A 15,503-nucleotide genomic window follows, 5' to 3' on the forward strand; every position below is an offset into this window, starting at 1 on the left:
TCATCCAAAAGTTTGAGGACTTCAACTTTGACACTAATTAGAAAAGATATAACTGTTTAATAAAACCAGAGGTGAGCAGATACGAAACTGTGAACATATCTATGCTCGGTGCGGTATGTTGAATTTTCAGGCCCATAAGATTTCATGACAGCAAACATACATTATAGGGATGTGGTTAATGATGGTGGCGTTGGCGGACAATGACATTGGTGTTGATGGTGTGTTGATGGTGAGGGGGGGTGTTCAACTTTCGCGGACGATACGAGATGTGTTAATGTACATCATCCATAGTCCGTGAACTATTGCATTTAACCCGCTAAATTGGTGGAATTGGCAAACAGTCTCCGATTCGATAGAACTAGTCAGATTAATGAGAAATATTTTTGAGATTGACAGGTGTATCACTCGGAATTTTGAGCACACCGTCTCTTTTCCTACTAAATATCTGAGTAGTGGTTTGAGGTTTTGAGTAGATGCTTCACAGACAGTGAGGCTTGTGCAAACTGAAATCAGACATCATGCTATGAAGAGCGAACCCACTTTTGCATCACGATCACATGGGCATTCCACGGTCGTGGGTTGCTGGCCAAATAGGCCTGAAAACTTGGGAATGAGTCTTTCACCAGGATACTTAATCAAAATCCCCTCGACCAAGGTTTTGACCAATGTCAGAATAATCAAGAGGAGAAAGAAAAACCTGCCAACAGGTGAGAAACAAAATTATCAGTCAATTCGTTGGTTGTATTTACCATCTGGAGATTGATCGAGCTCCACCACGTGATCTCATTATCGTACCTTATCACCACATGACTATAGGACTCGTCTGGATTTCCTGGGACAACCTCGAAACAAAACGAATCCCCCTCAGTACGATAATGTCGCTGGGAGAGAAAGAGCACAGGAACCCCGAATCCTCCTCCGCTGAGACTCTTCTGCCCATTCAACAACCATGGGCGCGGCTGACTGAATCCGTCGAACCTAAATTTACGCAGTCACAGCCCACGGATGAACTCGACACGGAAATTAGAGAGGCCCAGGCGCAGCTTGCAAATCCCATACAGCAGCGATGGCTCCTTGGGCTCCAGCAGGAGATTTTTGATGAGCAAGTGGCGCTTGAGGTGGCCCGGAACCGGCTTGCGGCCACCATCAAAGATCGCTCGCCCATTGTCAGGAAAATACACATCACAGGGTACTCGTTACGCCGATTCAAAACGGTTATAGCAAAGCTGTTATTGTTCAAGCTCCCAGCAGTGCTTTCATTGCACCGTCTGAGCAGACTGTCCGTCCCTCTTTCCCCACGCCCCAGCCTAAATTTTCACTCGTTAAACCTGAGAATACCGCTTTGAAAAGCCCCGCGAATTCAAAATTGGAAACACTAGGGGTTCTTACTACTGCTAAAATATCGGCCACGTTACCTTATCAAGCCCCTGCCAATCCAAACAACCAAACTTCTCCCGTCCCGAACATACCAGTGTACCATGGGCGCGCTCTCCGGGAACTCAAAACTTACGCTAGGGGCCTGGAACGTCACTTTGGCAAATATCCAGGCTGGTACATTACCGACGAGCGCAAAACCACCCGGGCCTTAAAGCACGTTGCCTTTAATCTGCAGAATGAGTGGAAGCGACACATACGCGACATGCCCAGTGAGCAGGTTACATTTGGTGAACTTTGCACTTTTCTTATTCACCAGCTACAAATGGAGTCTATCCCGAGGTGGCCAAGACGCGCTACATGGATACCTAGAAACGCCCATTCCAGTCAGTTACTTATTTCTCCAACTGGATACAGCAGGGGGAGTCGCATTTCCACAATGAATTGTCAAAGCGTGACCGCATGCGACATCTCTTCAAGCATCTGTCTCATAGATTCCGCGACAAGGCTGACAAAACTCAACTGGACTTCACTCATTATGATGATTTCGTCGTCTACCTGCAAAGGAAAGAGGACTGTTGTTTATCGCGCTGTACCACTTCGAGAAAATTAGTAACCCCAGGAAGCGAGCTCACACTGGCAGCTGAGTCAACCCCATCGACTTGATGGGAATTTCGGCAGCTTTTCTTGGTATATTAGAATCTTCGCAGTGGTTTCAAGTTCGGCTCTATCCTGTGAAAAGTAATGCAACCAATCGAACAGTTGCTCATTCAAGCGAAAGCTCCAAAGATGAGCCCGAGAAATCAATTTCCTCGTCCTCTGAGATGAAAATGAACCAGTGAAACACCGGCATTACAGTAGAATTCGAAAACAGTTTACCCCTTAGGCAAACACTTTTTGTCTGTCGGGTCGTGCCCGAAACAGGATTAGTGTTTTTCCGGGTGGACGGTAAATTACTATCCACTCATAGGCTAGTTTTGTTTACGACTTGATCGAATTGGGCTAAGTTCTGTTTTAATTACGGCCTGGGATCAAAGAGTGTTTGCCTAAGGAGTAAACTGTTTTCGAATTCTACTGTACCTAGTGGCAATACAAGTGTACTGCGCCTAGAGACGGTCTGCCAGGTACTTCTGCGGCAGATCCTCTGCATCACCTTTCACCAGTGACTCCGCACCCTGCACACGGAAAGGCCTCGTTGCATAAAACTTACCACGGCCACCATAGCAGAGATTGGAATCTACATCGGAGAAACCTTGAGAAAGAGGCGCATCTGACCGACATATGGGGAGGTGCTCGATTTCGGGCCATTTGATTGTCGTCTGCGCAACGCCTCCATCCATATCGGCTAAACAAGCCAGCCGCATCATTCTAGCCTGCGGGTGCTGAAACTGCTGTTTGGAATTCCGTAACTGCTTCTCAAGATCTCGGACCTGTCTCATATGCGATATGCAAAGGTTTGTCTCCTTGGTGAACTGACAAGAAATTTTGCCATTACTCCATTCAGTACAACTAGATGACCCCGAAGCTTTACATTTGACCTTGCGTTCCCCTCAAGCGTCGCAACTAGGATCCTTTCTACGATGGCATAAGTGTGCCTCCGCTGCAGCTGGGTGGTTGCCGGTTGGCCATGACTGATTTGGCAGAGACTGCTTGGGGCTGGCCCCAATGGCGACGCATCAGACCCGGCCACGTTCTCCGGGTGAGCACAAGACGGAGTCGTGGAGTCGCTGGTATGGTGATGCCACTAACGTGGCTGGTATATATTGTGGCAAAGCCTGTGATAAATGAGCCTTTTGCATGCCACTCTTTGACCTCCTCGGCGAAGCCGGGAATGCGCGCGATGTTATAGACTGCATGGGTGGGAGCTCGCAGTTCGGATGTTTCCCGCTTCAGTGAGGCTGCACTGCGGGAAACCAGAATTCTGGCGGTATTATTCCCACTAACCTAGTACTAATTAATGCGTTGGTCTTAGAGCATTTTCAATAATGCTGCGCAAGACAGGGCAGGGAAAGAGGAGAGAACAGCAGACGGCCTCAGCCGCTCCCCCTCATTGATGGCTAGTTTCCCGTCAATCAGCGATGATGCCCGGAACTCCTCCGGTCGGATCATCAAGCGAAGATTGATGGCGATGCAGTTTTGCAAATTGATTTTCTGACAATGGAACATGGCAGCAGACGGCGCCCAATAATCCTAGTCAATGCTTTTGCAGGATAATACAGCCCGTTCATGATTTAGCGTGTCGGGGGTATCGGAATTAGCCCGGGTCACGCACTAGCCGTCCGAGTGTTTTCCCAGAATGCAATCAAGTGGACGAAAAACCCCAAAAGCATTCGCTATTACTTCCGCCCCCTATGACACTATCCTTTATGTCGATTGGCTAAGTTTCTACAATGCCTGAAATTATGGTACCGAGTCTAAATATGATCGTGTTCCGGCTGATCCCGACTGCTATGATCACCAACAGCGCCTAAAGACTGGCGAGGATTAACTGGATCGCCTCATTTCCTTTGTCCCTCGCCTTGTTTGGCCCCCAGACCCACTTTGGAACCATGGGTGGTTTGTCAAGTAGTAAGGAGGTTGTTGAGTCAAGAGCTGCCCCCTCAGACTGATTCTCATTTAAAGTCTGCTCAAAATGCCTCACATTCCTGGTCTGCCCACCGGAATCATTAATCGGTCATTCAGGCTACTCAGCAATACCTTGCAATTTGTGCGGTATTGCCATCATCACATCCCTAGCCCAAGAAGTGTGCGATGGGGCACGACAGAGGGGAAGGACCTAATCTCAGGGGTAAACATCGGGGGGGGAGTCCACCGTGCGGACCGTGCCCGGTCCCGGGCCAGAGACAGACAACACAGATCAATATGAATACATAGAATACTCTTATGGTTTTGTCAACCTTCATTCTTTGCTTGTCCAAGTCCCTTTGGTAAACCATCACTCAAAGCTTCTTGCATAATACTTATAGGTGAAGTCATGAAATTTACTAAAAGATAAGACGGGATAGGATCAAATGTGTGGGCCCGTCGAGAGCAGTGGCTTGTTGATCGGCAAACGTTCGCCATGGCTTAGCTCTTTTTTGCGGAGCGAGACAAGCCCCAATATAGGTCAGGGATGAACAATCTTTTTTAATCAAAGTCAGTGAGTGAGGAGAAAATCTTCATAATTGTTGCCATGCCATCAAGCCAAAGGTTGGTGCACCCTCAGGTGCAACATTTTGCAAATACTTCCGTTGCGGAGAGCCGCATCACATTTCCCGAGCGGGAAGTCTCGCATCAAAAATTAGTCTCAATGTGCTTGCATTAGCAGGAGAGCTAACCTGTCTTCTTGCGCGCTAATCGAACCCATCACCAACGGCGCTACAAGTGACAAATTTCACATGTGGTTGGCTTTGGTCTAGATCTAAAATAGAATTAAAAAAAAAAAAAAAAAAAAAAAAAAAAAAAAAACAAACAAAGAAATAAAGAAATAAACTTTTCGAGACCAGTACGCGATCCAACAAACTCTTTACTTGGCCGAAAGGCACATGTGAATAGCTAGCTCAGTGACAGGTGGGGCCGGGTAACGACATAAAGCTGCTGATAATCCTGGGTATATAACAGCACTAATTTTGCACTCGGGGGTGCGAGGAATATTTCCCCTTGTTCACAATAAAAACTGGCGTGCGCGTCTCTAAAAAGAGTCATCGTGTATGTTGGACCTTTTGAGCCCAAAGGTAGGACTTTGTGACCATCAAAACATGGAACAAATCCGTGACACCGCCGAAGCTCCTCTGTCGGTTCATGATCAGCGTCATTCTCAACTGGACTTAATTGCTTGTCCAAAACCTGATCAATTACAGAAAATTTCTGATTTGCGCGCAACAGTTGAGCTTATTCTTGGGTCATTGGGCTCATACTCTACGGCTCTCGATGAGGGAAATGGTATCGCGAGGCGTCTAAACGTACCTCTACTCGGCAGTCGGGTGGAAGACATCATCGGTGGTTCCTTCAGCAGTCCTTGCCCGCGTAGCGTTGAGATGGAAGATCCGGCGAATGGCCATGGAGTTATTTCGAGCTGGGTGGATCTCATTCGGAAGGCGCACCCTGACCAGTTCGAACCGCGCGGGAACGGGATGTTCTATTACCGGGCGCAAGGCCTGACAATAGAAATGACCAAACATGACCGGGAAGCAGTTTGCTCTCCAGTTTTTCGGAAAATTATCTGCTCAGGGCCCCTCCCAGAGGATTTGAAAGCAGAACGGGAGACCATAACTACCCTGCTAGGCGACATGTCTGGGCTGAGTAAAGATATGATGCAAGGTGAGAGGCTTCAAATATCGTGAAAAATCCCTCTGCCATGCGGCTAAACATCAATAGCTTTTGCGAAGATCCAACAAGTTGTGAAACAACTGAAAGAATATAGCAACATTCTCTCGGCTCCGGCCGGAACCGCAACCTCCCCCATGGAGCCTGCCAATCAAGTGTCGACCATGTCTTCACGGTTTTCACCTCTCAGGCCTTCAATCGGGAATTCAGGGGGTGATGAGAATTGCACCTTGCCGATTTGTGTACCACAACCTCCACCACCTGATCACCGACTAGTGCAAACCCAGGAACGTACGCTGCATAAGGTCCATGTTGCATCAGAAAGAGAAAAAAATTGCGCAAAGTCCGGGGGGAAAGACGTGCTTCGCCTACAGTCTCGCCATCGCTGGAACAGGGCAGAGAAAACAGCATTTGCAGACTTTATGCGTGGCCGAAATCATATGTCCTGGCCAGAGATAGCAGACGACTACTGGAAGATCACGGGGAATCAGTACAGTGTAAACTCATTGAGGCAGCTGGCTAGGCGAATGGGAATCCAGGTAGAGTGTGGAATGCCGAAAAATCCTTCAAGATCGAGCCGATCTAGCCCCTTGGTGCTGAAAGTTAGCCTGCCTCCGCACTTAATGAAGCCATCCAAGAATGATCAAACCGCAAACTCCATCGGGATCGCTACTCAGGATCAAGATTGTGAGGCAAGCGACAGACTAGAAGAGCCTGAGAAGCATGGGTATGACAGTGAGGCCAAATGCTCCGCGCCGAATTCACCTTATTCACCGCGAGATATACCCAATCCCAACGACATGCACAACCAAAGTCAAAGGCCTGGCCCCGGACAAGACGCGGCTGGCCAATTAAATTGGATATTGAACTGATACCGCAAATCCAGATAGTCTAACATGGTGTCTACTTGTCTAGCTTTGCTTGTCGCGTCAAGGTCGCAGTACCTTCAGTTCTTTGAAGGCTGTAATCTACTAAAGCTCCTGGGAGCCAGTCATGGGTATATAGGTAAGGCATAGATAAGGAGTGTAGAGAATATGAGAGAGCCCACAAAGTGTATCCAGGCTTCCCTGAACACAAGCAAGCATTTATTTCTTTTGCTTTTCGCGCTACATCTGGTATTGAGAGTGAATTTAACCTGAGACACTATATATCTTCATTTATGCGTGAGAACCTTGCAAAGCTAGCTAAAAGGCACAGGGCAGAAGGCAATACAGCTTGGGGACCCTTTATTGCGCCCAGCAACGCTCTCAGTAGCTTCCTATCTCTCATACAGCGCTTCTGGAAGCGTTGTGTCATCAAACAAGTATTTTCTTTTTTCCTGAAATCGAAATTCTACCTACCTGGGGCCCATGAAGCGTTCTGGGGGACCATAACGTGCCAGAAACGTCGTAGCTCATCAGCGTGCTAGGTCCTATTAATATATCAGAGGGCTATAAGACTTGTGTCACGATACTGCAGAACTATGGCATTATAAAGAGAAAGAAAGTAAGTATTGAGTCACGCCAATCTCCTACGTTGATTTTACACATGAACCACAGATTGTGCTCAATAGCAACGCTGCTTGCCTCATTTGGCCCTGATGCTGACTACTAACAGACTGACAGGATCTTGTCATCCGGCTGTTGAATACTTTAGCGAAGGATGCTCACGAGGCTTACCGGCACATGTGTTCGGATTGATGCCGGAGGTGCAAGAATGAGGGGTAATATCTGGTAATAGCAACGAATGCACGCACACAGCACTATCTGGTCGTCTACGAAGATCCACGTGCATCTTCATAAAGTTTGCAAAATTAGGCTTGAGATAAGACGGTCAACTAGATTCGTGGTCATTTCAGCTTATCGAAAAAATCAACCAACTTTTTTCTTCATTGATGCAGTCAGAATTCATGTTGTGGTCGTTATCATGCTCGTCGTACGCTCTCGTAGGCTGCCCCTCAAAAAAAAAAAAAAAAAAAGCGCGCTAGGCTCACCGAGGAAATTTCCGAGACGGCAAGGGCGCGCGGCGAACTACCTGTGACAGGAAATTGTACAGTAATATGATAAAGCTCTGATAGGGACGGCGAACGGGTGCCACTGTTCATGGTGTGAAGGCGGTGAGGTCGAGGGCAAAAGACACGATGGAGCACGCGTCGTAGTGACGCCCTGGTCTTATCTCCTCTCCGGCGATGGAACTCCGAACAAGTATGTTTCACAGTCGTGGTGGCTGTTCCTATGTACAATGGCATGGAATTAGTGATGGTTTCCGTATTTTAGAGCGCAATAACTTGTCCCAACAATTGATATAGTGCAGCAGAGGGTGCGATTATTGTGATATGACTCATGTGAGGCTGGTGCAGATCAGGAACCAAGTCGCACTGTCGGAGTTAGCTCTGAAGTGTCTATGCAGACGACTAAGTTGATTGAAAATCAATATGGCTAAATGTTGTATGTAAAGGCACATGTAGCCTTCTGAGATACTAAGTCAATTCATACATTTGGAATAAGATAGTAATTCCGCCCAATTTGCGTTCTGTGGCCTGGTTCATTATTGCCTTTGGCAGCTCAACAGTTTCTGTGGGTTAAAATATACATGAAGGAAACACGATGAAATTGGTTTGGGGATGAAACATCAGACACAGAATGTGCCCCAAATAGTGAATATTTTGGAAAACAGAAGAAGTTAGGAATTTACAAATCTTGGAATCGAATCTTTTCCAGAAGAAACTTCTCTCATGTTTGCTATCCCACTGGGCCAGACCAGTGCTGATCGTAATCACGTATGTGTCCAGCCGCGAAAAAGGGATATGTTTTGACGGATAAATACTTTCACCGAGATGCCGCCCCGCTGACAGTGACGACAGGGAGGCATCAGACTTCGATGTTCCCTCGATTTATTCTCGATAATGAGTGGAAGCAGCTCACCGGACTACAAAGCGCTTTTTTCACAAGGAGGCCTCGCTGAGGCGGCAGGCAGAGGAACGAGAGAGGCAGGCAGAGGAACGAGAGAGGCAGGAAGCCGAGCTGAGACGGCAGGAAGTCGAGCTGAGACGGCAGGAAGTTGAGCTGAGACGGCAAGCAGAGGAACGCAACCGACCGACAACATTTCCAGAGTTCATCCGACATTGCCATGATCTCCTTTGGACGCCGCTCCGAGCCCAAACACCGTCTCGCTCCACGACTGGCAAAATCCCTGCCCCCATCGGAAAATACTGTCCTGTACGACTGCTTCCGTGGACTGGCTGTGAAGCTAGGCAGCAGGAAATTTACAGATCTGTCTACCGTTACCTACAACCGGCCGGAGAAGATGCACCGCAATTATTCACGTCCCTTGTTGCGTTGGAAGACCATGGTCGACGATTCGCACGCCGACCGATTAGCAGCGAACAAGACCTCGAAACCTACGAGCGACTCGCCGTCGAAGATCATGTGCACGACATAGTTGCTGAGTTGTGCAAGATACCCGAAGCCCGCGAAGAGTTTCGGTTAGGCAACGGAGTGCGGTTCGATAATCACGCCAATGCTTTGGATAAAGATGATGAAGCCGATGCTAGCCTGCCCTCAACCTCTAGACCTTCGAAGCCAGATCAATTTTGCATTCATCGAATGGACGGCAATAGGAGTACTCTGCTCACCACGGTCGAATACAAACCCCCCACAAGCTCTCCGTGGCCAGCCTGCGGAGGGGACTTAGGCCGATGGATTTCTGGCGCGAAGTTGTCCAACCTGATCGTGTGCCGACGGAAGAGCCAGAAAAATCAAGATATCACGCCGAGCGGCTGGTTGGGTCAGCCATCGTACAAGAATTTAACGTGATGATTCAAGAGGGTCTGGAGTATTCATATTTGACGAATGGCCTGTTGGACGTGCAACTCTGGGTGCCCTACGACGACCCAACCACCCTTTATTACCACCTGGGCGATCCCGGTATATACGGGATGGCGGGTGTTGCAGGGCCTGAAATCCCGAGGACTCGAGTCGAGAGGGCCCTGTGTCTCTGTCTGATGAGTTTTCGTGCTCCTCTTCGTGACCAGGCGTGGCGGAATGTCGCCAAAGACGGTCTACCGAAATGGCATTCGATCCTTGATAGCGATCGCGCTCAGATCGTAGTAGTGGAATTACCACGGGGCCTGGACGTGGAAGATGCTAATTCCGAATCCACGAGTCCTGAGCAGTCAACCTCTGAGTACCTCACATCCTCGTCTCCCATCACCAGCGGCCCTCGAGTGACCACCCGAGCGGCCGCTAGCTGCGCGCCACTATCCAGTCCCCGTCACCGCGAGAGTTCTTCGGATTCCGAGGCCGACCCTACCGCATCCGCGGGACGGAAGCGGGGTTACAGTCAAGTTAAATCGTCCCCTCCAACCCAACGGTCCGCCCTGCGAGCAGATCGCCAAGGGACCCAAAGCGGGCAATCTCGCTCCCACGATGCGCCATATTGCACACAAAAGTGTCTTCTCGGGCTACAGCAAGGCGGCACGATTGACCCTGGGTGCCCCAACACGGAGCTGCATATGCTCGGTGGAAAGGCGGACTGCCATCCGATCAGTGCAGCTGACTTGGTGAAAAAGCTGAAGGTGCAGCTTGATCTGGATCTGGATCATAACTGCACTCCCATCGGCCCTTGTGGGTCCTCCGGCGCACCATTCAAGATTACGTGTGCCACCTTCGGATATACGGTTGTCGGGAAGGGGACGACTTCAAAACTCTGGGGGGAGGTCTCGCCTGAAGCCGACATCTACCGGGTCCTCCAACGTGCCCAAGGATCGGCCGTTCCCGTCTTTCTCGGAGCCATCAATCTGGCCCAGACTTACTTCCTCCACGGCGCTGGAAGGATCCGTCATATGCTTCTGATGGGCTGGGGTGGTGAGAGCGTGGGCCATACTATTTTAGAAAAGACCATTCGGGATGCGATTTCCCGGTCGGTGAAGGAGATCCGTCGTTGCGGCGTTGTTCATCAGGATCTTCGTCCGGACAACATCCTCTGGAACGCTGAGCTCGAGCGAGCTCTGATCATTGACTTCCATCTATGCACTTTAGACCGTCGACCGCAGCACAGACGGTCGCAGGCTCTCAAACGATTACGACGTGACTCTAAAGAACATCACTCAAAGCGGGTGCGGGTAGTATGAGCAAAGGACGCTCGAGCTGGAATTGATATTAGCAGCCTAAGCTTCGTAACCTATTTTATAAACTTGGCTAATTATCGACGCAGTGCCAGCTCACAGTGGAATATTGGCCTTCAGGTCCACGGTTCATTGTTTTGTTTAGCGAACATATCCAGCAGTCTTCCAATTCATCGCATGTATTCAACTTAATTGCGATACCGATTAGAGGTGTGGCCCGCTTGGTAGAGGTCTGAAGCGCTCAAGGCGCTTGTCGCTCCAGCGGCTTCACCAATGCGAGAGGAGATAGAAACAATGAGTTCACGAACACTAGGGCAGCTGTCGTTCCTAAAATTGAAAACAAAGCAAATGACTACAAGCTGGCACCATGCTAGTTCATGGGGTTACTGAACTTTCTCGAGCTGCGAACAAACAATGGAAAGTGTCCCCAGGTACTGATGGCAGCGTCATCAAGTCAGATGCAAGAGCTCTGGACGGACTGATGTAGTCCCATGAGGCCAACCAGTCTACTTACTCCACGCTAGTCCATATCTCGCTTACAGACCCTATTTGCAACGACTGTTCGACTATTGAAACTTGTCTCTTCCAAAGTAATCAAATAAAATACCGACTGATTCTGTTCACTCAAGCAGGGCCATATCTCGAGAGGTCAACAACGGATATTTGACATGACTGATGGAGGTTCTCTCGATAACATCCTTCATTCGGCCCCACTTTCTCCACTTTCCCCATGTTCTCCTATGCCCCATGGGTATTCGAAGTTTTTGAATTCAAATGGCTTGTATTCAACCGTGGAAAGGGGTAGCGCCTGTCTGAGGCTGGACAACACACCCAAATACTTTTCCATGGTCGCTATGCATAATTCAGCAGCAAACGCTGGATACGCTCTCAAGAGGTCATAATCAATCCCCGGGGTCAGCCCTCCATGAAGTTTTCGCAAGTTTTTCACAATCAGTTCTATTACTGACTTCCTAATATCTCGGTAGTCGGCATTTGTTGAATAGAGTTCCTTGATGACCAGCGCCAAGATCTGCTTTTCGGAGCAATTTTCAAATGAATCTCGAAAGTTCTCTGCTGCTTTGATCTTCAGATCTTTGATCAAGAAGTAATCCGCTTCTCCATACATACGGAGATGAAAGTAGCATGGGTGGCAATCAGCGAATGATTCGTCGATAGCATCCATTTGCTCGCTGGAGCCTGTTAGAGGGCCCTCGTCAGCTACTGAAGTCTTTTTGTTCACTGAGCATTCGTCCGTAAGGCTCGCTGCAAGTTCATTTGACAGTGACATTGCAATTTGGTCAACGGCATGTTCTTCAGCCGAAAGGTTCTCCACTTCATTTTGGTCTCTTTGGGAGAGTCGCAAAGCCGCTTCCGAATGCCATGTATCTAGTTCCGGTATTTTATCGCTATCGCTTGGTGAAATTTGTACTTTGGTCGTATTGTCTTCAACTGTGTAGTCTCCAGTATAAAGAAACTGTAGCATCTTTTCGACTAATTTCGGGCTTCTAGTGTCCAAATTGACAGATCCCTGGGATTCCTGTGAGTCAGGCACATTAGCTTCGGTCTGAGATTCTGCTTAAGTTTACATTACCTCGAAAGAACCACAGCATGCGCTTTGAAAGTATTTGGATCTGGGACAAAGAACAAGCTTATGAGCTGGGAAGACTCGATTTTGGCAAACTATCTTGAGATCGCTGTAATCAGGGTTGAGGTGGAGGCTTTCTGAAGATGAGTGGAACTCAGGAGAAAAAGCTTGCGATTTTTAGAGAATTTTTATATTTCTTACCTAGCAACAATATCCAGAACGACATTTTGGTACTTTCTCTGTTCCATTCTCTCTTGAATGACGGCAGTGGGCTTCGGGGGGTCAGGAGCAGGATCGCTCTCTGTTGATAACGTTGATGAGCTGTGTCTCCTATTTCTTCTGTTTACCATAGTTTGGAGATAATAGGAAAGACTGAAAAATTTATTCGATTGAGCGGACATACGGCGAGACAGCTATATGTCTCGGAAAACTGCGCGCCAGATGCACAGCTGCCCGACCCCGCCTTTTGGTTGAATAATACCACCAAGTCGTGTTTGTGACTCACTAATAGACCGATAGGATGGATTTCATGGGTATCGGTGTATTATACATTGTCGAGATGAGGAACCATTGTGATGGCTGATATTGAAAATGCCCATTAGAATCAGATGATTGATTGTAGGTGATAACGATCGGTTGAACGATCTCAGGGGTCTATAAAAATAAGCTTCGGCGTGTCACAACACCGGACTTCCGAATGTGCCCGGAATGCCGTACAATTACTGGTGGGGATGGTGAACGATGAGTAAGCCTGTCTCAAAGGGTCTCAGTGGTATTTGACCACTCTTCCAGTTCGTCAAAATATGCTACCTCGTCTTGTAACTATATTAGCTATCCAGGGGAACAGGGAATTTTCCATGGAGATACAAACAAGTCTAACACTAGAGCTGGGGAGTTCTTCGATAATCTGGCGAACGGTCCCTTCTCTGCCTCTCCTATATTTGATTGATAGTCTGGGCCGCTTATTCGGCATCCGACCTGCAAATAGTGACTGTCCTTACAGTAAAAACTACCCCTGAAAATGCTTATCACAATACTCAGCCTGTCAGCCACAGTTACCCCGGATCGCACTTGGTGGAAACTGATACACAACCATGTTAATGGACTCCTCAGTGGTACTTCTGCCTTGAGGCGATGGCTTACACTTCTTTTAACGATGATGACGATGATCCTTACCAAATTGAACTGCCCAATCTGTCGCAACGGACTCCCTCGTATGTCCCTACCCTATTGACCCAGACCGCGAATGGACGACATCAGTAATCTGCCCTCCATCCGACCCTGAGGACATAGTTGGTGAATGTTCACCTTCCCTGCATCAATAAATACCCGACCAGCAGGGGTTTGACTCTGTAGTTGAAAGTGCAGATAGAAATGCATGGGATCAATGATCCCCGGACTGCAATTACTATCAGATAGAATGGAGGGTTGAACTAAATAATCAAGTTGTGGAAGGATACAATAGAAGACCTCACTCAGCCACATATATCCTACTGCGAACAGGTAAATGAGGATGCTTGTAATATTCTAGCGCGGAAGACAGCCCGTGGTCGACGGGTGAGACTACATAATACTATGGAGTTATCGGTGAAGTCTCAACGGGATATTGACAAAAGGTACTAGTATTGATTGGGCAGCGGTGGAGAAACAGTTGCTAGCGTGGGCCTATCTATTTCAACCCTTCATCTGAGATGCATTGGCGAGCTACCCTGGATCATGTGATGGATTTGCTCGAGCTGTGTGGCTTCAAATTCGGTGCCACTCTCCTTGATTATCTGCTTGTGCGTCGCCCGCGAGTTGAGCCGATGCACCGGCTCGGATCATAAGTCCGAGATCTTCCTATCGACACCCCGCACGCCAGACGCTTACAACTCTCCACCTGGGTCTCCCAATGATCCACCACTACATCTCATTCTTTGGGCTATCATCATGAGTAACCCATCATTGGCCAATGTGGGTAATAGCTTTGCCATTCAAAATGAAACAAAATCCATCAAAATTGCACCCTCAAACTATCATGGAAGGTATATCGTACATTATTTGTCTCCAGGGCTTGTCTGTTGCCCATTTCCACATTCAATTGAGTAACTCGTGGTGGACAGCAGGTGAGATCGAGCGTCAACAGTTGAGGTAGCCGTTGAGGTAACCGTTCACTGACTCTTTGAAGGCGGTCGAACTCAGGGCTGGCAATGACAGCAGCTCAGTGTCATTGCCGGCTATAAAAGACCCTCGAGTACAATGTCTTTTGTATTTCATTCCAAAGGCTGCGATGGACCATCCAACGTTGCCTTCCCCATTTGACCGGCCGGTCAAGAGACAGCGTCGAGTTTCCCACAATGCAGAATATGAGAACGAGGCGCAAAGCCACCAACAGCAATCTTCGGATGGTGCAACCATCGAAGCTGAGGTTAGTCAGGCCCTCTTCGATTGCAAACGAACGAGATCACTAATACGGCATAGGTTTCAGTGCGCAAACCCGGTTCCTTGCGGCGGAGTTCATGAAACTTATAAACTACAACGATGCCCTGGCTACACCAACCCTCAAACTGCTCGACCTCTACTTCTGCCTGTGGGAATGCTACGTCGTCAAATCCGCCGAGAAGATACGACTCGAGGAAGAGCAGCGACAGCTTCAAGAGTCAAATGAGTGGCTAGCAAGCGACAGCGACATACTTCTACAGCTCTGCGATGAGCAGGCATTGATACTCTGGGATCAAAAGCGAGCAGTTCAAGCCCTTTGTAATGGCGTGGTTTCATCATTACAAGCGAGCGAGACTTAAGCCTGCCATGCTGATGGGCATTGATCAAGTCCCATTGTTGTTCAGCGCTCGTGGGCGATAACGGCCCAAACAACCACCGGTGAAGTTCCGTTGGGTTTGGTGACGGGGTGTCAACGTTTCACGGCTGTTGATAGGCCAAGCGTTTGGTTTTCAACAAGTTAGCATCTGGCCATCCAGTCCTCCTAATTTTTGATCAACTTTCGTTATCAAGATAAATAAATTACCTGCCTACCCTGCAGCATTCTGTCCTTCCCAACCCTCCTAAAATCATACTTTCCACATTTCTGTAAATCCCCACCTGCCTTCGACGGCGAGTCTTCAACAAGAATGCATAAATCAAAGAAGAATGGTCTGT

At 48.3% G+C, this 15,503-nt stretch overlaps 4 protein-coding genes across 4 annotated transcripts; 3 read left to right on the forward strand and 1 right to left on the reverse strand.

Moving 5' to 3' along the window:
* Positions 1-875: 875 nt before the first annotated feature.
* On the forward strand, positions 876-1,746 carry N7506_001838 (uncharacterized protein; the record flags this gene model as incomplete). The annotated part of the gene is made up of 3 exons (XM_056951134.1): positions 876-1,189; positions 1,249-1,646; positions 1,694-1,746. The coding sequence occupies 3 exons, from the start codon at positions 876-878 to the stop codon at positions 1,744-1,746; spliced, it is 765 nt and encodes a 254-aa protein (XP_056817049.1).
* A 3,365-nt stretch (positions 1,747-5,111) lies between these two features.
* Positions 5,112-6,551, forward strand: N7506_001839 (uncharacterized protein; the record flags this gene model as incomplete). The annotated part of the gene is made up of 3 exons (XM_056951135.1): positions 5,112-5,150; positions 5,214-5,673; positions 5,731-6,551. 3 exons carry the CDS (start codon positions 5,112-5,114, stop codon positions 6,549-6,551), a joined length of 1,320 nt encoding a protein of 439 aa, XP_056817050.1.
* Positions 6,552-8,392: 1,841 nt separating this feature from the next.
* Positions 8,393-10,789, forward strand: N7506_001840 (uncharacterized protein; the record flags this gene model as incomplete). The annotated part of the gene is made up of 3 exons (XM_056951136.1): positions 8,393-8,437; positions 8,610-9,444; positions 9,483-10,789. 3 exons carry the CDS (start codon positions 8,393-8,395, stop codon positions 10,787-10,789), a joined length of 2,187 nt encoding a protein of 728 aa, XP_056817051.1.
* Positions 10,790-11,483: 694 nt separating this feature from the next.
* On the reverse strand, positions 11,484-12,266 carry N7506_001841 (uncharacterized protein; the record flags this gene model as incomplete). Its single annotated transcript, XM_056951137.1, has 1 exon — positions 11,484-12,266. One exon carries the CDS (start codon positions 12,264-12,266, stop codon positions 11,484-11,486), a length of 783 nt encoding a protein of 260 aa, XP_056817052.1.
* Between the last annotated feature and the right edge of the window lie 3,237 nt (positions 12,267-15,503).

Source organism: Penicillium brevicompactum (genome assembly GCF_028827555.1).
Source record: "Penicillium brevicompactum strain IBT 35665 chromosome Unknown utg000001l_segment0_segment0, whole genome shotgun sequence".
Lineage (NCBI taxonomy): Eukaryota > Fungi > Ascomycota > Eurotiomycetes > Eurotiales > Aspergillaceae > Penicillium > Penicillium brevicompactum.